Raw genomic sequence first — 24,698 nt, 5'->3', positions numbered from 1 at the left:
TAATTGTTTAAATTGACACTTATCTCAAAGAGAGGTCATTGTTAAAAATGCAACAACTCACTATTGGCAAGTAGCAAAATTACCTATAGCATACTTATTATGTTAATGCCGTTTAAAAACTATATAAAAATGAATTTTTTAATATTTATTAACATGTTTTATGATAATGTAACTAATGAATTTTAAAAGCATTAGTCTAAATTTAACATATTTTAATCAGAACTGAAAGAAATAGTAAAAGCAAAACAATGCTGGATGACAAAATAAAATACATAAATAAATAAACCATTAGAAAAAAAAACAAGCTAAGAAGTCAGAGATTTTCAATTTTTATAAGAATTTTTACTTTTTTATTACAAAAATATCATAAAAATATCACAAAAATATCATATATATATAAGGTAATATAAAAATATAAGTGGTGAACACTTATATTTTTATATTACCTTAAGTAAGACCACATTTTGTTAGCAAACATATTATAACTTAAAACCTAAGCTCTTGAATGAATTTTAAAATGTGTGCAGTGACAGTAATTATGAAAAGGGATAATAATGACAATAAACTGATAAAACACTACTTTTTCTTCTTATTCAAGGTTGTTGTTTTTTTCACAACACCATTTGCTCTATAACAATTTATAAGCATAATAGATATTGTTCGTTTTACATTTTAAAGTGTAATTTGTATATTTTATCTGATTTGTTTATGTTTTAGAAACTGGCCTTGGTGGCATTTTTTAAATGACACATAATTTCCTTTTTTTTCTTTTCTTTTCTTTTGTAAATCTTGTGCCTGTGAACAATGAAATTTTTCATCAAAACAGCCTAGTAAAAAATTGTATAACTCCGCAAGAAGTTAAATGCAAAAGAAATTTTATTTTTGATCTTCATTATTATCACCCATATTTATACAATTTATCAAAAGCTAAGAAATATCAAGGAGTAATTAAAGCTGAAATTGCAATTTTTTAAATAAAAACTGACACAAAAAAATCAAAATTACAAAATTTAGAAATGGATGTTAAAATTAAGCATTTATGCAGAAAGTGTAATTCACTATTTAATAGGAGTAAAAGAGTCACATAAAAATGCCAAGTAAACTTCCAATTAAAACTATAAAAAAAATGAATAAATAAAAATACAGTAAAAATTTGAAGAAGAAAAATTAACTATTCAGTTTTAGTTTATAAAATTAATATTTTGATTTTCTAAATCAAACTATATTTGGAACACATCATGTTTGATGTTTATGCATCAGCTAATGAAAAAGTTGAAACTAATGGTGTTGTCAATTTAGGAAATGTTTGCTAAAACTGAAGAAGTGCAAAATGAAACTGATGAAGATGGTGATATGAAACTATGCAAAAAGGTCAACATTTGTGAAAAGTCCTGAAGCCTTTTAAACCATGAGGCACTTTCTCTATTCATACAAACTTAGAAGAAATGAGCAGCAGTCTGTTATGAATGTCTAAAATTTACTGATAACAACAATTTACTGTTGAAAGCATACTTTATTTTAATATGGATAACTATAAGGATGAAATGTTTCAAAACAAATGAAACGAAAAATTATGATTGCAATGAGTACCAAAATGAAATACAGAAATAAAATAAGCACCAACTTTACCCAAATATTAAGAATTATCACAGGAAATAATAGCTAAATTTTAATTTTTTTTTTTTTTTTAAAGTTTAATGTACAGCCAAAAATCGGTGCACTGCATAAACTACAATTCACCACTATTTTATGTTCTAGATATAAACTCATGTTTGTGAAAATTGCAACACCAGGAAGGAATTACGCGAGTGAGCTGAAATTTTCAGGAAATGCAAATTAGAGCATGATATGCAAATGATTAGAATTTCAGACCCGTAGCGCATGCGTATGCTGAGCAGCTCCCTCTGAACGACGGATGGATCCGAATAAATAGACGGCTGTAGCCAAGCGAGTATGATTATCTGTGGTTATCTGCTAGTGGTAAATGTCAGCTTAGTCATTACTTATGCCTATTCGACGAAAGAGAGCGAGATTTCAACAACTTACGGAGTTTGAAAGGGGGAGAATCATCGGCCTTCGTGAAGCTGGATTGTCTTATCGTGCAGTAGCAGCTCGTGTGCAGCGTAACAGCAGCACAGTGATGCGTGTTTGAAAGCAGTGGACGGACGAGTGCTATATAACTCGGAAATCCGGGAGTGGACCCCGAAATGTCACGTCAGCTCGCGATGATAGACACCTGGTTCGCATGGCTCTGACAGATCGTACGGCTCCATCTAGACAACTGGCAGCACAGTTTTCAATAGCTACAGGTGTTTCATTGGGTGCTTCATCAATTCGTAGACGTCAACTGCAGCGTGAACTGCGCGCAAGGACTCCTTTATACAGGATCACCATCACGCTAAACCATACCGGACTGGGGCTACAATGGGCCAATTAGCATAGGGACTGGTGTGCTGATTGGCAGCGTGTCGTGTTTTCTGACGAATCCCGCTTTAATTTGTGGTACCATGATGGCCGGATTCGTGTCAGACGCTATGCCGGTGAACGACACCTTCCGGAGTGCATTATCAAACGCCACAGTGGACGAACACCCGGAGTTATGGTCTGGGGTGCCATAGCATATCATGGACGATCTCAATTGCTACGAATTGTGGATAATCTGAACAGCAACAGGTTCATCAGTGAAGTTCTACAGCCCCAAGCTGTTCCCTTCCTTCAAGCCTTGCCAGATGCTGTATTTCAGCAGTATAATGCCCGCCCTCATATTGCTAGGACTGATCAATCCTTCCTTGCATCGCGACAGGTACAACTTCTTCCTTAGTCGGCGTATTACCCGGATATGTCGCAGATTGAACATGTGTGGGATTTCGTTGTTCGGCGCTTCGCTCATAATCCTCGTCCTGTTGCTTCTACAGACGAACTTTGGGTACGCATACAAACAGTATTGAATTTTCTTCCTCAGACATTCAAAGTTTGCTTGACTCCATGCCATGTCGTGTAGCAGCACTTATTGCGGAGAGTGGCGGTAACACAAAATACTGATTTCGATCTCTTGTTATTGTTTGTTTGCTTTTAAAGTTTAATCATTTATTTGTACCACTACCACTCAACTGTGTATTAAATTTCATTCAATTATGACGATTCCTTCATGGTGTTGCAATTTTCACAAACAGGAGTTTACATGAGGGGGGGGGGTCAAAATACATTTCTATATTTTTAATTTAACTTCTGACATACCTCAGCAGCTATTCGCATTTGTGTAATAATTTCTGCGATTAAATCATCACTATCACTGATAAGATCAACATCTTTCCTTTTCCTTCTTTTAGAGCTTTCATCTTTCTTCTTTTGCATCATTAAATCAAAATCAGACACAAAGTCTTCCCTGAAAATAAAGATTATCTATTAAAGCTGGCATCTTTGTAATCTCCTGTTTTACAGACCAAGTTCTAAAGTAGTATTCATACCACAGCAAGATGAGCTTATGTTACAGGTGTTTTAAAAAAATATTACAAATGAATAAAAACTTATTTAATTTTTCAGAATTTTTTTAAAGTCAAAAAGTTTAGTAAACCTTTTAACTCTTTGATTATTTAACTTTTTAACTGTCCACATTGAACTTAATAGTGGAACAAATCATCAATTTGGCAGTTTTCTGATACAGATATAGAGTGAACTGTTCAGAATGTGTGTCAATTTTTGCACTTTCATTTTCAAATAAAAGTGTTCCATCTTCTGATGACACTGAGTTATTTTGAGGAATTTAACTAAGTTTCAAAAAACTAGGTATATGTGTCAAATTATACAGGATGCATGGAAAAATATTAATACAAATATAATAATAATCTTTTCAAGAAATGTGGTATTTACAATTTGTAGTGTGGTACAAAAAAAGAGATATTTCAGGAGACTAAGGGAAGGAAAATAAAGTAGAATACCTAGTAGAATAGAACTCTTATGTAAAAGTTTTATAATTGTTATATAAAAATTTTGATTGTATTATAACAGTATAACTTTTACTAAGTATGTATTTATTTATCTTATAGATTAGGTTTATTTCTCAAGATAAGAGTCTGATTTTGGAAAAATCTTTTAGTCTAAACCAGTATCAACCCTTTACCTTTCATTGCAATTCAGAAATTTGAAAAGTTGACATATACAACAGAGAATAAGTATTTAATCATATTGATTGTAGAAAAAAGTTCAATTTCAAACATTTTTTTAAAAAATATTATTTACAGCGCACGGTTGTAAAGGCAATTGATATCGATCTCCGAAACCAACTGTGATCATAGTAATCTTATGTTGAAAAACAAAGGAATAAAAGAAAAGACTTTTTATAAGTGATTTAATTTGAAATACTTATGGAATGTGATCATGTGATCGCATTATTACAACCTGTCTAATTGTGTCTTTGCAGTAATTTTAATCATACTAAAATAAAAATTCAAGTTGAAAATAAAAATAAACCAAATATGTATTAGAAAAGATTTTTTCATTTAAAAAAAAGTGTATTAAACATTATTTACAAATTCCCAGACTGCATGATCTTTGAAGAAAGGATTTGGAGCATTGTACAGCAAATATATGAAGCTGATTCTTCAATAGCCAACATTTGCTCAATCACACTGTTCAAGAAGGATGTGTAAAAAAAAAAATTTTCATTGAATTAGTATTAAACATGCAATTATATTCGTATTAAACATTTTTTCCAATTAAGTTAACGTTAAATAAGAGCTTTAAATTAACAAAAAGGTTTTATTTACGAGCTTAGTGTTTATTTTTAAAAATCATTAATCTTTTGTTCTTTTTGTCACATGAGTACAGATAAAATCAATGCGGATAGTTTTCGTGGCATCTATCGAAAGAGCAATATCACAGAATAAGCAATTTGAAAACTATTTGAAACCATGTTTTTATTCTGTTTATCGATACTGGTTTGAAATGTGTCTTTTTTTAAACTAACAGAATAGAAAATTAAAAAAATAAGCTTCAATTACGAAAATGGCGATTCATCAAAAATTTGCACGGATGAAACCATGAGTGTCTCTGGGTCTGCCATGCTCATTTTCAATTACGAATAAAACAGTACACAACTTTCATTTAGGTGGAATAAACTCTAAAATGTCTAATTCAATTTAATAATGAAAAATTTATGGTAAGGGCAACAAATAAGTAGAAATCAGGCACTATGTGGCCAATTAAACAAGATAATTTGTTTCATTGTTAAAAGTTGGTACAGTGAAACATCCAGAACAGATCACCTCTGTATAGTAACTTCCTCTATTTATGACCACCTTTTGGAGGCACAAAATTTTTTTTCCATAGAATCTGCATTAAAGAAAACCTTTAGAAGAGACAATCAAAACTTCTTCCAGCGACTAGGCAAATCCCAGACCAAGTGCGGGAAAGTTCGAATAATGAAACACGAAAAATATCAAAACAAAGTAAACAAGTAGATTCAAATGTGTTCAAAATATTTGTGAATGGCTCTTATTTAGAGAACACCTTTTGACAATCTCCAAAAGAGATTTAAAAAAATCTCCTGTTGCAGCCAGAGTGCACTAAAAACGATGCTATCAATGATTTATTTTTAAGAGTTGAGAGTTAAATAAAAAAAGAAAGTTATTTTAGAAAAAAAACTAAGCAACTCAAACAAATAAACCACTTCTCATTTCAAACCAAACTAATTTTTATGATATATAATTAAAGGCAAACTTAAACAAAAAACATAATTGTTTATATATTTAAAATAGTTTTATAATTCATAATTTGAAAATTTGTTTTCACTAATAATAATATCAATAGGGGTCATTCTTATTGAGGCTAAATTTCATTAATCAATCCAGTTTTTACGACGTCAATACAAGTGGCATTTCCGCACCAAGGAAATGACAATGTCTAAAATTAAAATTGTTAGCAAAAAAATCATGTACCTTTGATAATATTTTGAAGTCAATGGGGTTAACCCCTAAGAACGACAAACCTCCATTAATGACCATTTTACTGCGGAACAAAGAGCGGTTGCTCCCCAGAGGTGTCATTGTATTTGTAATATTCTATTCACTAAAAATTAATAGAAAATAGTAATACAGTGCCCGCCGCTAATAAAATCACTGGATAATAAAATCAGCCGCTTTATAAAATCAAATCGGCAAGAACCGAATCGTTACAATATTAATACATGTTAAAAGCATCCTTTAATAAAATCAATGTCGCCGCTTTTTAAAATCAAAATTTTGACTACATAATAAATCAAAAGTACAATATTTCAGCTTCTTTTGTTCTTATTTATAAAATTTTATTTTTTCGAAGTTTAAAGATTTTTTTAAGAAGAAGCAACAGTTACTCACAAGCCTGTGAAACTGGTGTGGTTAGCATTTTCCTGCGATATTCATAGTGTGAGAGTTAAGGAAAAATGTAGGTGGTAAGCGGCGAGTTCATAGAAATCAATGTCAATTCCTTGGCTTGAATGAAGTTTGGAGAAACCTATCTCATTCAACAGGGGGTCGAATTCTTATCTTATTTTTTATTGAATGAACCATAGAAGGGAGAGAAGTTTCTTTTGTTATCTATCTTAACAGAGAACATGAATAGATTTCCAAAAACTGTGCGCATGTTCCCTAGCTATTGACGATAACCTGCAAACACAGGAGAAAAATCTGATTCTGAAATTGTTACAGACATCAAAAATTGCTAAGTTATTTTCAATCAAGAAATGGAGGAATCAGACTCAGAAGATGAAATAAACTCATCAGTTCCATCTTCAATGGAAGTCAGAAAAGCAGTTAATGTGTTGCGGCAAGCTTTAGAACAAAGAGGAGGATATATCGAAAACTATAAAAACTTGTATAAACTCTCAAATGATGTTGAAAGGTTAATTTTAAATACTGCGACTCAAGTAACCATTGATCGGTTATTTAATCTTATGTAGGGTTTTACTTTATTAAAATAATTAAATTAGTTAAAATAGAACATTAATGTTGTCATTATTTCAGTTTTTAAAATCTGGTCATTTAGAATACAAAAAAAAAAAAATTTCAAATGTTGAATCGCCTCTTAATAAAATCAGCCGCTTAATAAAATCAAAAGAGCATAAAACGAAAGTGATTTTAATAAACGGCGGGCACTGTACCACAAATGCTTATTTTTGAGAATGACATACTATTTATACAAATCACTAAAAAATATGCCTTGTTTTATCCAAGCAATAACAAATTTAACAGCCTATAACTAATAAAAATTTAAAGTAGTATAATATAGATTAGTACAAAGCTTCCAAAAAACTACTTCAAAAAACAAATTGTATACTATTAATTTTTAGTGGTTAACTATGAACAAAAAAAACTCACATTCAGTAATATAACTACATGTTATTTCTTATATGTATCAAATAAACAGTAACCTTATTTTCCGATCTTCATCTTCTGAATCTGAATCTACTTTTTTCTTTTTTGAAGAAGATTGAATCTCTTCCTCTTCACCTTCTCCCTCGCCTTCATCTTCTGCCGCAGCTGGTACTGCAACATCTTCAATTATGCCATGGGCTTCATCATTTTCTTCCGCTATTTCTTCCTCAGTTTTGTCTACCTCTACTTCTTCCTCATCCTCAGAATCAGACATTACTAAAACAGAAAAAACTTCAATTGATGTTTGATGTTTGACAAATAATTTGAAAGTCAAAATAATTTTTTAAAACATTTCAACACAACACAGTGCCTGCCACTTATTATTATCACATTTGTTCTGAGAACATTTGAGAATTAAATACACCAGTATATCTAGACAGAAAAAAATAGGTTTCATATTTAAATTTTGAAAATAAAATTGAAAATTCAATGTCAATTGAAATCTCAAAATTTATTGAGTTAAGATTGTAGAACACATAATTATCAATAAATACATACATATATATATATATATATATATATATATATATATATATATATATATATATATATATATATATATATATACTGCAAAATTCAAACAATATCTATAAGAATTTGTATTTAATTTTCATTTTAGGAGTAATTAAAATAATTCAATTTTTTAAAATATTTTGAGGAAAACAATCTCCAAACAATAACAGCTTAGTTATTAACCTCTTTTTCTTATAATAGTTTTTTGCTTATTTCTTTCCAGTATCAATATAAGATTTATATTAAATAAAACTCATCATCATAGTTGGCCAGACAGCACAATGTGAGCCAATGCCTTCCTCTGAAGATTTCTCCATGACGACTTCCGAATTATCTTTGATCTCCAATTTTTTTTCATTAATTGCGAGAAAATCAGACTCCACTGAGTCAGCCCATCTCAACCGCGGACTTCCCCGCTTTCTTTTTCAAGTGGGTCTAAAAAGCAGTACCTTTCAACTAACTACATTTCTTTATAATATAAAACTACATTTCTTTATTTAGATTTTGACAGTTTAAAACAGAAAAATTATAATTACCTATTACTATATTCAATTAAAATGTTTTTAATTAAATATATTTATAGACGCAACGTCACATTTAATAATAGTTGCATTAGTCAGTTCTAAATTTTGTAATGCAGTTAATTACTTATTTCTATCTTTTAACAATGATTACTTTGATAAGAAAATGAGAAAAGCTGAAGATAACTAATATTTCAGTTATTAGCTAGTAGTGCAAAATTCAAGGAAATAAAAATAATATAAAAAAACTACAAATGTGTAGCTTGATATATTAATTTTTTATTTATTTATTTGTTTTGAGAAGAGCAGTATGCATTATATATTTAAATATCATCACATGTTTCAAACAACAAAAATAAATGCAATAATTGATTCTACTCTAATTACTTTATTTTTAAACATAACATAAGCATGTTAGAAATTAAAAACTTTATATTTTATAAATCTTGAAAACTTTTAATGGGATTATACGATAAAAGAAAAGATTTTAAGTTTAACGTTATTAGTTTAACACATTTTAATTCCAACCTTTACTTTAAGATTTTTAAGAATATTTTGATTGGTCAAATTATTAGATTTAAATTTTTTTATTTGTAATAATAAAACAAATTTTCCTTCAACTATCAGGAATTTCAGGAATACATTAATAATTTTCTTTTTAATTACTGTAATTATGATATTTTGATTCAAAATATTTTAAAGATGCTCAAATAATTCGGCCGATATTGAAGCCTGCATAAATAGGCTTATGCGGTGAAATTTAGGATTTTATGTTCTTGAAGCATAGAGATGGCAGCACTTTTTTAAAATTTTAACTCATTGAATGCTTTTTTGTTTCATTTTTCTAGATTTTCAAAAAAGGGGTCAGCACTTATTTCTGAAGTTTTCTTAATGATTTGGCAATTTATATTTTATTTTGATGTAGCTATTCTAACTGTAACTTTATATTTATTTATTTTTCTTATATGTGGGAGTCTCTTTATTAGGTCTTAGTCTGTGTACTTTTAAATCATTATTAAGACTTACTCTTTGTACTTTTAATTTGTGATAGTTACTAATTAATTTTTCTTTGCATTTACATTTCAATTTTTAATTGCTTTTTCTTATTTGTATTTCCATTATGGGGCCTCAGGGCACTGTCAGATTCTGGATTCACCACTGAAAACAGTGTGTCTCCTGATGAAGAACTGTCCTGCTAACACACATATCTTAAATTTTTGTTGTTATTACTTTAAATGAAGATTACTTTAAATGAAACTGCTTCAAATTCTCATTAAGGGAAAAGGCTTTCGAGTAGCTTTGAACAAAATACACAGTAAATACCATAGTTTTTAACTAGAGTTTTGTTGTGCAGCAATGGATTTAGACTCGGCATTTAAAAATAATAAGCAACAAAAAAACATACTTTTAGCTCTCTTCTTTTTAGTCTTTACTACTTCATCTTTATCCTGTTTTTCAGTGGCTACTTCTTCTTCTTTAAAACCCTTAAAACAAAATGAAACAAAGAATTAAAACTTTAATCAAGCAAGTTTGAGTACATAAAATTTAAAAAGGGTGGTTTCAGGCTTATAAGATTGTGTGGGCAGGAATACAATGTAATCTAAAAGATAATTAAATAAAAAAGAACTTCAAGTATACGAAAATAAGAAATCTCTAAAAGTATTTTTTAAATCTAATTTGCAATCATTTGAAAGCTCTTTCTCAAAAACCGTATTTCATAAAAATTAATCAACTCAACACTTATTAGGGTACCATATAATATTAAACATTAATATATATTCCACCTACACTTATATACTTTATACTTGATTTTTAAAGGTTAAATCTACCTCTTACAGGTCTGTATACTCGAGATGCAAAATGTTATCGTTTCCAGGACTCTGGCCCTGCTTTTAATAAAATTATAATTTAAAAATTAATTTTTTAATGCTGTTTTTATAACAAATATAATGTGATCTTGAAACAGCAGAGAAATTTCTGTGATGCTTTATTAGCATCGCAATGCAACTGTAGTCGTGCAGAGTGAAGTCAATAATAACAAGAAATTATTAAATACATTTTTATTGTAGATCGGAGCTAGAACCAAGAAGAATATAAAAGTTTTAGGCCAGAATATAAAAGTTTTAGGCTAAAATATTAAATTAAAGTAAAGTTATATGCTATAAAATGGCGAATTTGTCATTATCCTGGCAGTCATTTTCTGGCTCATGAATGACATAACATTGAAGTGTTACTAGAATTTTTTTTAACTGCTAATACTGTAAGGAGGGAAAGCAAATATTAACCTAATACCAAGTTTATGTATGATTGTAATATGCTTGAGTGTAATATGCTTGAGTGTAATCAAAGTTATTTATTTATCTAATGATTGATTATTATACACAATTTTGTTCTATTTCTGTACATATCAGCAAAAAAAAATTTTTGATTCTTCCTACAGTGGATACAAAGAATGAATTTAAACAATTTATGGTCCATCTAACATAAAGGCTTTAGTTGAGTTACTTACTATTAACTTAAAATGACTGTTTTTTAAACTTCCAAGCTAATATGACATTTACCTGGCATTCAAGATTCGGTGAATTTCTATTTTATTTTTTGTTTCGAGCAAATGTCAATAAACTACACTGCTGCCTGTAAGATATTAATAAGTGTAACTAAAGCAGTATGCAAAAAAAATTTAGATTATTTTGAAAACTTCAAATTTGAAGAAATTTTTTGTCTGAATTGTCATGTTTAGAAAGAATCACCCATATACCATTTTTAAAAAGGTTAAACAGGTGACTAATAGAATAACTTGCTCTACCTTAGTATAATTTGCTCTATTTTTAAATTTTACCACAAAAGGCTAACAAAATGCACAATTTTTAATTTCATAATTGTTTTGTCTTAAATAGAAAATTTTAACAGTTTTCAAAAAAAATTTATCAATACTATAACAACTCACAATAATTTCAGGCCAATACATGGAAAAATTTTAAATTACATACTGAATCATGGGCAATGCTGAAATATTAAATTTTTATAGACACTGTTTATCAAGAGAGAAACTTCTTTTTCACTGGCACTACTAAAATAACACTTAGATATCAAATGCTCATTTGCAGGTTGAAGTAACAAACAAGTTGTAAAGTAATAAACAAGCATATTTAAAATCATCAGTTATTATACTTCTTTATTATATCAGTCAATTTGCAGAACAAAAGTTAATATTTTCGAATTCTTTATTCAAAATATTAATCAATAGAAAAAAATATATCTGAGAAATGTGTTTTAATGGTTTGACTACTTTTAATTTGGGGTTTAAAAAATTATTTAACTTTTATTTTTAAAATAAACAAAACAAAAACAATTTAAACTAACAAAAACAAAACTTCTGTTCCGGATTTTTTGAAGAAAAAAATCAAATCATCATGGCACTTAAAAAATCTTAATTGAATTCAATATTTTTTAAAATAAAAAAAAAACTGAATATTTCAACAACAAAAAAGGCATTTTTAAGCATAACATTAGATCAAAATATACTAAAAAGATGCTTTTCCTATGAACACAAATGACTTCATTGCTTGTATTCTTTCCTATTTGAGTTTTAATCTCTTAGACTTTTTTCATTGCTTCTGACTTTGGATATGTTAGTTTTATCTTATAGCACTCAGGTTATTATTTTGTCTTGTTATTTTTTATTGCCTTATTTATTTTTATATACAGTCAATTCGCTATAACTCGAAGTACGATAACTCGAATATTACTATAACTCGATTTTTTTATGAGGTCCCGACCCTTTTATCATCAATTTCATGTTAATTATTCTCGATTACTCGAATTTTACTCCCATTAACTCGATTTTTTTTTGGATCTTTTAAAGCAAGAAAAAAAACCTAGGAGCTGATATCTTGCCCCTTCCTTTGCAACACACACACAATGTCTTTCGCACTCTTCATGGAGAAGCTAAAGCTGTCCCTCTTGAAGTATGTGAACAGTGGTTAAATGAAACGTTACCAAATTTACTTCAAGGATACAGTTAAAATGATGCTTTCAATATTGATGAAATGGGTTTATTTCTTAAATGTCTTCCAAATAACACTATGATGTTTAAGGATGAAAACTGCTCAGGGGGTAAAATGAGCAAGGAACGTTTGACTGTCCTAGTTGGAGGAAATGCGTCTGGGACAGAGAAATTGTCCTTACTTGTTATCGGAAAAAACCGAAATCCCCGATGTTTCAAGAATGTAAAAACGTATCCTTTGGATTACAAGTCTAACAAAAAGTTTTGGATGACATCAGTTTTATTTGAAGACTATTAAGAAAATTGGATTGGAAATTCTTCGCTAAAAAAAGAAAAGTGATACTCTTTATGGATAAATGCACAGCACATAGTGATCTACCTAATTTGGAAGCAGTAAACTTGCAGTTTCTCCAGCCAAACACAACAGCAAAGTTGCAGCCGATGGACCAGGGTATCATAAAGTGCTTCAAACAGTCTTATCGTAAATGGCTTGTCAGAAAAATGATTTTAAATATTGTAAGCAATAAGAAGATTTGTAATTAATAAGCATTAATTATATAATCCGACAATATTTTGAAAGTCCAAAACCGAAACTAACGGTAAGTCGAACTTCCGATATGTCGAAGTTTTTCGTCAGTCCTATCAGATTCGAGTTATTGCGAACTCACTGTATATTGCAATGATCCTAAAGTAAGTTAGTATGTAAGAAACAGATTTGTTGCAAAAATTGTGACACACATTAACAAAAATGATGTTTAAGTAGAAAAATAGAATGCATAAAAATTATTTTTTTATTCATATTTACCTCAAATTCTTCATCATCATCACTCTCACCAAAAATATCAGCAATGAGTCCTCCAACCCCAGACCTGCAACAACAAAACAATATAGTTAAGTCAATAAATTTTAAAACCAGCTTTCAAAGCAATCAAATCAACAAAAATAGAATCCTTACAATATAAAGACATGTTGAAACCATTATTTTAAAAAATAAAATATTTAAAGCTGTTTTTTGAAATCAAATTTTTGGGGCTTCAACAAATCTTTCCACATTTATCCTTCCACATTTTCAGTTCTCATTCTTTTAAAGTCTTACATTCCACCTCATTAAGAGTGGAAAAAGTTTGTGCATGGTTGGGGGGAGTAGTGTGCATTTCATTTCATAGAATAGATCAATTCCCAAAGAGGTTGAAACAATGGATCCAGTGAGCAAGGCTAAATACCTGAACCATGTATAAATTAGTAGACAATCCCTAAATTGCAGTTACTAAGAATCTAAAACTTAACTTTGAAATTTCAAATAGATTTGAAAAGGCACTGTATTTAATATTTTCTAATATAATCAGTGATTAATAATTTTAGAGCAGAAAAAAAATAACCAAAATGATAACAAAAATAAAAATTTCAAAAATAAAGAAAATAAAATTTTAAACTTACGCTTCGCTTTCAGCATCACTATCTGAAAAATAGAAATGAAACAGTCAGTGATAAAATTCTAAATATCAGTGAAAGTCATTAATAGATACATATCACTATCATTTCAAATAATAAAATAAAGAATAATACTAGGATTAAAAAAACGTAGAATCATTAATTATTTTAGTAATTTTTAAAGTATTATTCAGCCATAAAAAAATTCTTTATGCTATAACTATAGTTAATTTCATGATATGTTTATATAATATGTATTAAGACTTCTCTATACATAATACATTGAATTTAAAGCTGTTTCTTGTTTGCAATTTTTCGATGCATTTTGTTCCAAACAATATATGTAGACTAGAATATATTTATGTAACTCAGTTTTCCAAACTATAAGACTCATTACATTGCTTAAAATTCATAAATATTACAGACAATTTAAAACTTTAAAAAAAGAGAAAAAAAAACATAATTTCATAAATATTGAGTTCGGTTATTGAAATTCTAAAGAGCATGTTATAGAAATATGCATATTTTTAACAAGCAACTTAATATACTTAAATTTTATTTTTACATGAATGTTTAAATAAGTTTAGCTGATATATTGCTATTAATCACTTCACCAACAACTCATAAAGTCAACACAATCACTTTCATTACAGCTTATTTTAATCAATTTAGTTTAGATTTATATTTTCAGCCAAACCCTCTTTGTTACTCATTAAGTTATTATATCTTATAAACTGTTTGTAATATTTTTGCATTTAAGTTTCAGTTAATCATAAATATACCATTGAATGACTTACTCAAATATGGCCGAAACCTGTGAAAGCAATAACAAATTATGACCACTGAATTAGCACTTTTATTATGTATAGTTTGAAATAAAGCGCGCGTCAAGTTTAATTTTTATTAAATTTATACTCATAAAAATCTAATTTTCTGCAAAGTAATACAAAAATGTTTAGCAAAAAATCCAATTAAAAATATTTTTATTTTAGAAAAAAAAAGTTTTTTTACTTAAAATAATTTTCCTAATAAAATAAATAATTCGGTTTTAGGGGGATGCGTTTTAAACACTATATTCCATCATGTAAATACAGTCTTGAATTTTCTTTTTTTTTTTATGTTTCAATGTAAAATTTATTACTTCATTGTTTTACATTTTTCATTCAAAATACATCCAGTATAACCATATTTTCGCAAACTATTATTTGTGATAAAAACATTTTTGTAAGATATTAAAAACTTTTGAAATTTTTTCAAATGGAACTTTTAATATTTTTGAATTATCTTCTACAAACAAAACTCTAAATAGCAAAACTTCCCACATACTAATTACAATAATTTCTCATATACTTAAAAAATATTATGCAATAGACTTCATTGTCTATACATGAAATTAAATTTTAGACCGTAATGCCAAAATTTAACTCTTTGCAATAGCTCACTGTGAAGAAAAAGAAGCATGTAAAAAATGGAACATTCAAATAAAAAAAGCATTTTTAAAATTCAAATTATTTCTAGAAGTATAATAATAGTTGGAAAAAGACTACATACCTGAGTCAGCATTATCTTCACCATCACTATCTTGTTTCCTACAAACACATTATGAACATCAATATTGATAAACATGTCAAGAATCTTTTTTTTAATGCCTAAACATATCAGATATTAACTTTTTTTAATGCATAATGTGTCAGAAAGTAAATGATAATGCAATCAACTACAAGCACAATATCATAAACTTTTATAGATATATCAAAAGTTATTTTAATAGTATAGAATTTCAAAATTAAAAAATAGAATATCAAATATAATCATTTTCTGATTTTAAATTTTTAAATTCAAAACAGAAAATTATTACACTTGATTTAATCATTTTCCACTTTGATTTTTCAGATTAATAATTATGTTTATTGAACAAGTTATTCAAATTTAACTTACAATTTTGTATTTTACTTACAATTTAACATTTAAAAATAGTTTGCTGTATGTTTTTCCTCTTTTTTTAATTCAATATAGCTTTAAATGTTTTGCTCTAGTCCTAGATTCAATAAATCTCATTACAATGTCAATTGTAAACTTTGCTTACTTTTTAAAACAAAAATTTTCACACAATGCTTCACTTTCTGATGTAAGACCCAAAACAATCACTTGATTTATTATTTCTAATTCCTTCTAACTACCACAAACTGAAATACTATAATAGATATAATATAATAGACGAACTCCTAATAAATACTATAATAGACAAACTCCTCTCGGTAACAAAAACTCTCTCAGAATCACTAATCCAAATTGTCACAATCCTTGAATGAATTGTTTCCTTACCATTACCTAATTACTTACAGATAAATGATTAATAATTATATTTAAAGAAAGCATTTTAAACAATGAAGATTGCCACTCAATAATTAATAAAATTATGCAAGAACATACCTTTAAACAAAAAAGTAACACTTAAATAAAGGTACTAAATTAAAAATAATGAAACATTTAAATTTTATACTTCATTATAAAATGATAAAATTAAATTACTTGGAGTCAATGTTGTGGTTTTTGGTTAAATTAGAACCAGCTCGTATTACTCTTTTGTTATATTGTAATTGAATCAGTAAAAATTTTTGCTCAACAGCATTTCAGATTTAAGTTACTGTGCTACTCTTCTATAAGGAGAATTGATGTAACTATAAGTTACTCTTCTATAAGAAGAGAAGACTAAGTATCAGAACAGCTTGATCAAAGGGGAAAAAATGAGGTTTCTCTGCATTTTATAATTCCCTTTTTCAATCAAATCATTCCTGATATTTACTTATTGTTTTTAGAATTGTTTAAGGAGTAGAAAAAAGTTACTTTAGACAAACAAGAAAATTTCATAATTCTTTGAAGTTAAAGGGGAAAAAAAAAAATTTTAACAGATTATTACAAAAATTCTCAAAATTCATAATTTTTAAATAAAAATGCATAACCCAAATTTTAAAATAAAAATGTTTCAAATAACATCTGTTGACATTCTTATTATAAAAAATAAAAATTTAAAAAAAATAATAAAAATAAAAAGTTCAAAAAATCTTACTTTCCAGCTGCTTTAATTTCATCATCATTTCCTTCCTTTTCTTCTTGAGGAGGAGATTGAGGACTATCATCATCACTTTCTGCAACAGTAGCATTCTGCTTTCTCTCTAAAATGTATCATAAAAAGTTAATAGTTACAGACATATTAATAAATTTGCAAAAACTATATGCATAGATAGAAAAATTTTAAAAATACTTTCCATAAATCTATCTACAACATCTGTTTTACAAAGAAGTTATGAGGATCTGTTCATTTCATTACCACATAAACCTGAGTAATATTTTAAGCTTAGAAAAAAATGAAGATGCAAAACAGGATTTTCTTTTCATATCATTTTCACACTTACATCCATTAATTCTGTTTCAAAATTAAGCAAATATTACACAGATAATGTTATATGCAAAAACTTTCTGTTGTTTAAATTTAATTTGAATTGTATACATTTATCCTTCAACTTTGTTTAGTTTTGCTTCCAGAAGAAACAGAAGTTTATACTTTTTCTAATAAATTAAATCAGAATCAACAGTTTAACTTGCATATGATATACAAATCTTTCATTTTAAAGAAAAATTCAACAGGTGTAATTTATATTGTTCTGATAACATTACAAAACAAAAGAATTTAGCCATCACAAACATTCACAATCTATAACATCGTAAGTCAAACACAAATCATTCATTCTTCTTCCTAACTTTACTCTTATATCTCCACCCCCTGATGATGATCTCTCTAGAATGATCCTCCAAAATGTCTTATCTCGCTGCTCCCACATTCAGATATACTTCCTCGATGTTCTAACCTTCCCATCCTTTTTTTCTGCTGTCACTGATTTATGTAATTGTCCACTCTTTATTTTAACTTTGGTAATAGATAACAAAATTTTTAAAATCTTCACATTCATTTTTAAAAAAATTCTACTATCTACTAATTACTCGCTCCGACACAGTGTTAAGCTTAATATATAAAAGAAAATTAAAGAGAATAAAATAACAATTAAGTTTAGAAATTTGATTCATTTTAACGTTTAGAAAGTTAATTTAAACAAAAGCGGGAAAAATCTGATGTCTGGTCTTACAATGAATATTAAGATATAACCTCACCTTGTTCATCCTCATCCCCACTGTTTGCAGCTTCATTGTCTGAAGCATCTCCTTTTTCGGATTCATTTTCATCTGCACTTTCAATATTTATTTCTGGAATATTTTCTTCCGGCCCAGAGTTTTCAGCATCACTTTGTCTTTCATCCTCATCACCAGACTCCTCATCTTTTTCAGCACTCCTATCTAATGCTTGATTCTCACTTCCATGATCCTCATGTTCCCCATCACTTTCATCACCGCTATTCTAAAATTCGATAAATATGCTTAATTTTTAAGTTTGAATATAAATAAGTATACAAAAAAAGCTAAATCAAAGTTAATACAGTAGGGAACCGATTATCCGGAATGATCGGGACCATCGCTATTCCGGATAACTGATTTTTCCGGTTTTCTGAATCGCTACAAAAAGCCGTTTTTTTATTGTTAAACCCAACTAAAAAAAAAAATTTTTTTGAAATAATCTTAAAAAGAAGAAAAAACGATGGAGTAATACACTAATGATTATTTCCAAAATGATGGTAAGGTAAACATCTTTAAAAAAAGAAAGAAAAATCCTAAAATCTTATAAGGAAGAAAATTTTTTTTTTTAAAAAATGGCGGGAAAATGTATCGAATTTCGTTCCGGTTTTTTGGTTTTCCAGGTTTTCTGATTTCCGGATAGCGGGTTCTGTACTGTACTGCTAATTTGTGGTTATTGTTCTCCTATCCACGGAATTAGCAAAAGAAAGAAAAAAACACTAGACTCCTTTAGAAGTGGAAACAATTCCTATTGCCAATTTCACAGTGAGCTATAGAGAACTTCTTGCAGTGGGTCTATGAGTGGAATAAAGCCAAGCTTTAGTGCTCTTGGGGTCAAAGATAAGAACTCAAAGATATGTTTTGGTTTTAGCAATTGACGTAATTTTAAAATACTAAATTGCAAACTGAGTAAGTTACGATAAATAATCTATACTAGTCTGAAGAAAAACCTAGAGGTTCATTTTAATAAAAAAAAAAGTGTGATATACTGCTAATTTCTAAAGATAATTCCATGGAGAAAATAATTTTTAATAAGTATTTATTATTTTGTATTATTTTATTTAATAATGGAATTTAATTTTGAAATGTTAGAGTATAAAATTTTTTGCATCATTTAAAATAATATAATTTTATATGGCTAAGTACAAAATTTGAGCAAAATCGGTTGAATAGTTCCTGAGAAATTTAATTTTAAAAAAAAATCAGATATTTAAAATTCAATTTCTCAGGATTTAACCGATGCATTCATCATTTTAAATTACAATTGTCTAGTTTCAACAAGTGAAAAAGGTTAAGCTTTTAAACTTTTGTGGGAAAATACCATAAGGTAAACTCAAGTAGCTATATTGCAATAAAATCTTAAAACTCAGTGCCTCATAATTTTATTCTACTGTATTAAAATCATAACCTCATCAGTGTGCGCACAATGCTGTAGAATGCAAAAGTTAAATTTTTTTTATAATTGATAAATATAGGTTTCATAAAAAAAATTTGCTTTATAAAATAATTATGCTTATAAAAAAAAATTTTTTTTTAATTAAATATAAAATAAAACATGCAATAGATATAGACAGGATTTTTTTTCAATAATTTTTTCTTAAAGAACACGGCTGTAAATTTTTTCAGTTTAATACAACATGAGATAACTATAAATAACAACCTGCTTTTCATCACCAGATTGTTGTTCAGATCTTGGCGAATCCGGGCGATCCGGAGAAGGTGACCGGATACCAGGAGAAGGTGACCGGATTCCAGGAGAAGGTGACCGGATACCAGGAGATTGTGACCTGACATCAGGAGAAGGTGACCGGATACCAGGAGACGGTGACCGGATACCGGGAGAAGGTGACCGGATACCTGAAGCAGGGGACTGTGGAGGTGATGAATTTTGCTGTCTTCCCGGAGAGTAAGGTGAAGAAGGTCTTGATGCAGGAGAAGAAGCTCTAGAGCCAGCTTCAGCATCTGACCCTTGCTGAGATGCCGGTGAACGTGGAAATCCAGGTGAATGTGGTGGTGATGTTGGTGAATTACGTGATTGGGAAGAGCTCCGAGATTGAGGAGAACTAGGAGACTCGGGGGATTTAGGTGAACTGCGAGATTGTGATAACTTAGGGGAACTAGGTGACATAGGAGAACTTGGTGATCGAGGTGAAGTAGGAGACTGCGGTGAAGAAGGAGAATTCTGTCCAGATTCTGCATCGCTATCTCTCTGAGGACTTTCACCTCCACTCTCAGATCCTTCCTCCATCTGAAAAAAGAAATTTAATAAACTACTAGAAGCATTTTTATAAGGTGTATGACAAAAGTTTATTGATATTATTCAGCTTCAACACTACCTAATCAAAAATTCTAATGAATATACCAAACTAATAAATAATATATTGAATAAATTCATGTACCATATCAAAAATTTGTCAGTAAAAAAGAAACATTACATAGCTAAATGCAGGGATGCCACTAGACCATTTAGAAAGTATGGGTCTCAAGGAATTGTCTTGAAAAGCTTAAAATCAGATAAGTTCTTCTAAAGATAATTAAAAATCTCCTTTTTCACAATTAAACATTCATAATGTAGATCAAACTTTTAAAATAACATTTCTCTAAGGATAAGATTAACACGCATATTGCTAAAACTAAATAATAAATACAATGTAACTGCACTACTATAGAAAAGTAAGGAGGGAAAAAAGAACACTAAAGTAAAGAAATGAGAAAAATGCATGCCTCCTACATAAAAGAACAAAAATCCCATGTATGTGCATGTTTTATCCTTTCATGTTGCTTTAAATAGACTATTTAAACATGGTTTTACATATAACAATAACTCTGGTTTGCAGAACTTACTCCTTTTAAAATCGCTAAAAATTTGAATCAGAGTAACACATGCTTTATTTTAAAGAGCTGTCATAAATCACACCATTTGAAAACATTCCTTCTCCCTCACGTTTATATAATTAAAAACCACATGCATGCAAATCATATGTTTCTTATTTGGAGTAGAAAATTATAGTTCTTAAAACGTTTCAGAACACTGATGTAAATACTTGATGACAGGAGTGAATGACAAATCAGTTGGACACGCCGGTGTGTTTCGATTTTTCAGTTTTTACTTTCATAAAAATTATATAATAAACAGCTCAAAAATTGATAATACCTATTACTTAAACTAGATTGCAAATATTAACTGCTTAAATATTTTAAATTTCTTTCTGAAAAAGAGTTTCTACCACTTGGGTTGGAATAGAATAAACTTGTTTCTTGTGAGGTGGTTTTGTTAACTGTGGAAGAAACTTACCATCTATGATGTTAAATAAAGTGAGCTCTAATATCTCATCTAATGATTTATGTAAAAGGTCAGAATATCACTTAAAATTGCTTAAAATAAAATAGAGAGTCCATGTTCTGTAATTTATTGAAAGAGTTGAAGTTTCTCTTAGTTTATTTTTATCTAATTGTAAAATGCATTATGTTTACTACAATCAAATGTATAAATGGGAATGAGATGTTTTCTAAATTTTATTTTTTCAGTTTATTTTTAGAATTATTTTCAGTCACCAGTGTAAATAAATTTGTATTGTATACTATATCCAGTATTTTTATATTAAAACTAACTAACTCAGTGGCGCGACAGCCCATTAAGAGGGCCAAGGCCGACTGTGCCCATATCAGTTTTCTTGACCTTGGGCTCTGGGGTGCAGGAGCATATGTTCCGGTCAGGTGGTCAGCCGAACGCGGAACCCCAGTGTTAGTTCCCAAGCATGCTTGGTACTCATTTTATCGACCCACTGAAGGGATGAAAGGCTGAGTCGGCCTTGCCCGGCCCAAGGATCGAACCAAGGACCTGTGGCACGACAGCGCGAAGCGCTACCGCTCAGCCACCGGGCGTCGTTATATTAATTATTGTAATTTTCAAATCACATTTTTCATATTATTTTTTTTTTTTTAAATTTTAAAGAAAAACATGAAATTCACTAAAATTATTTTATGTATTTTTGCTTTATTTATTTAATGCTGCAATATGTCAATAAGAACATTGTTAAACTTAAAAATCCATAATGTTAAAATAAGTGATAAAAAAGTAATATCTTCTATATTTTTCAAACCATTCCTACTAAAACATACCTTTACTATTTTATGTGTCTAAATTTATGAATCTATTTTCTTTCTTTTTTTTCATTCCTTTTCATCATTCTAAAAATTTTAAGTATTTTTTAAGGTAAAAATATATTGCCTTTCATACCTCACTCTCATTTATATTAAAACTTGCATTCATACAATAAATCAAAAACAAATGTTTATTTTAGAACAATTAATTAATATCAAGCTATAAGTTGTATACTGCTAAATAATAACATTAATGTAAATAAGTCTGAATTGTGACATTTCTTTAAATACAAACAATCAAGGAGGTAAACTAACTTTGACATACAAGTACTACTGAAAATAACATTTAGATATAAAATGTTTATTTGCTTGTTAAGTGAAGTTGCATTAATGTTCTTTAATTATTACACTTTCTTCCTTTATCAAAATATCAATAGTAAAAAATATTTCTGTGAAATTTTTTTTAATGGTTTTATTGCTTATAATTTAGGACTTAATATGCTATTTAACCTTTTACTTTAAATAAACCAAAAAAAAATGGTCTAACAGAACAAATATGGATGCATAAAAACATAAGTGAGAAGAGAATATATAAAAAAATTCCGAAGATATAAATAAGTCAAACGCAAATATTGTTGAAGGTAAAAATAACTAATTAATTTTTACATACAAAATTTAAATCGATCAAAATCAAGAATCTTGCCTTAAATAGAAAATTTTATTTTTTGATTTAAAGCAAGATTTCCAGCAAACCTTTTTTTTTTTTTCTGAATCGAATTAATGATACCTACATTTTTGGTTTCAGAGGTAAAATATCTAAAGCATCTCATGAAAATTCTTTAAAATATGCAGATATTCTACATATTTTTGTAACATGACCTGATTTATATTGAGTATTTCATGACTATTTACTTCACTTTTCAACAAAGTTGACAAAAGTTTAGGACAAAATGGATAAATCCACGGTTTAAACCAGGGTTTAATCCGTCTTGTCCAAAACCCCTTTGTCATAAGCTGTCTGAAAGCCTTTTGCTTAAATTATGTCTTAATATAAAAAAAGTATCATGAAAAATAAAATTTTAATTTTTCAACAAGAACCAAAATGAAGACAAGTTTTTGTTTCATTAAAAAAGTTTATTATTATTTTTAATATTGCATATTTATCCTTGTACGAAAACATAATTTATCAGTATTAAAAGCATATACATTCATATTTAAGGGATAAGGTATTCACTTTTGTTGTTCAATGAATTTTCGAAAGTCAAAGTTATAAATCTTTTCCTGTTATATTATTTTCGTTTGATAAGTTTAAGCAAATTGTATTAAAAGTATCAAATATTTATTAATATAAGTAATTATTTATGTGTTGCACATATAGGATTTTTACCTTTCACCAATGTTCAAGTTTTTGGACACTTTAAGACAGTTTTAGTCAGTTTAGGACAGTTAAAGATAGTAAAACTCATGTGTCCAGTCCAAAACCAGTTTAGGACGTCCAAAACCCCAACCCTGCTTTTCAATATCAGTATGAATTCATAAGAAAGTTGGGTATTTTTGAGCGTCACTCCAAGTAGCTAAAAATTTCTTATGATTTTGCCCATCATTTAACGACCTGTAACTAATTGAAAAATAAATTTATTAAGTTAAGAGGTGATATTTCTAAATCTTAAACTTCTTATCTTCAAAGTTACAGCTTGCTAGATATTATATATTTATTTTGAATTGTCATCATCTGCTTGACCCTGAAATTGCCCAAAAAAATTGACCTTATAAAACATTGATTTATTAGATCTAGTAAGATATCTTCCATAACGTGTTCTGGGGCAGAACAATCTGCAAATTTTGGCAACTGTAAAAAAAAATTAACAAAAGGGGTGCAACTTGAAAGGTAGCCACCCCTCAGGCAAACCTCTGCATGTTTTTTTTTTTTTTTTTGTCAATTGCAAGTAAGTTTAGAATCTATTTGATACCTTGAGGATAATAGCTGGCACGACAGACCACGATATGGAAATATACCATGTTGGAATCAACTCAATAAAATGTTCATAACATACAAAAACATAATTTTATAAAAATAAGGCAGTGACACATTTCTTATGACACGATGTCAATTTCGAAAGATGCATAAATGAGTTAAAAACTTAACTTAAAAAAACTAAAGTCCAATTATTAGAAAATGCATAGTAAAATAATCAAGTTGCTAAAGACAGATTTTTAAAAAAGATTATAAAAGCTGTTATGAAGAGGAGAAATGTTTAAATACAACATACTGCACTCATGCTTGATGTCTGCGAATGAACAGAGGATCTTCCTTGGAGTAAATCAGATAACTATTAATATATATTGTATTTACTATAATAACACAAACAAAATACTTGAAAAAAAATAATTAATCAACAAAATTCAATACCAGTGCAAGCGTACAAAATATCGTCGTCTAAATAATTAATAACAAATAGCAACGATTCCTTCTGCCTGTTTCTTCATTTGAGCCACCATCATATTATAGGAAAAGTTATTTCAGAT

The 24,698-nt window shown here is 28.6% G+C and overlaps 1 protein-coding gene across 1 annotated transcript in view; it reads right to left on the bottom strand.

The window, feature by feature from the left end:
• The window catches only part of LOC107443445 (uncharacterized), a 30,294-nt gene extending 5,641 nt beyond the window's left edge, over window positions 1-24,653 (bottom strand). Inside the window, exons 1-11 of the mRNA XM_087167562.1 lie at window positions 24,583-24,653; window positions 24,443-24,483; window positions 19,729-20,316; window positions 18,051-18,294; window positions 16,951-17,056; window positions 15,432-15,469; window positions 13,887-13,908; window positions 13,255-13,318; window positions 9,849-9,927; window positions 7,406-7,625; window positions 3,238-3,385 (exon numbers count right to left, since the gene is read on the bottom strand). Of these exons, the coding sequence (XP_087023688.1) occupies window positions 3,238-3,385; window positions 7,406-7,625; window positions 9,849-9,927; window positions 13,255-13,318; window positions 13,887-13,908; window positions 15,432-15,469; window positions 16,951-17,056; window positions 18,051-18,294; window positions 19,729-20,316; window positions 24,443-24,451 (1,518 nt within the window). The 5' untranslated portion in view covers window positions 24,452-24,483; window positions 24,583-24,653. The remainder of the gene's footprint in view (window positions 1-3,237; window positions 3,386-7,405; window positions 7,626-9,848; window positions 9,928-13,254; window positions 13,319-13,886; window positions 13,909-15,431; window positions 15,470-16,950; window positions 17,057-18,050; window positions 18,295-19,728; window positions 20,317-24,442; window positions 24,484-24,582) is intronic.
• Between the last annotated feature and the right edge of the window lie 45 nt (window positions 24,654-24,698).

Source organism: Parasteatoda tepidariorum, chromosome 7 (assembly GCF_982258835.1).
Source record: "Parasteatoda tepidariorum strain Cologne lab strain chromosome 7, Ptep-v5.0, whole genome shotgun sequence".
NCBI classification, from domain to species: Eukaryota; Metazoa; Arthropoda; class Arachnida; order Araneae; family Theridiidae; genus Parasteatoda; species Parasteatoda tepidariorum.
The sequence above is the reverse complement of the archived record's forward strand: the minus strand, read 5'-3'. Positions and strand labels throughout refer to the sequence as shown.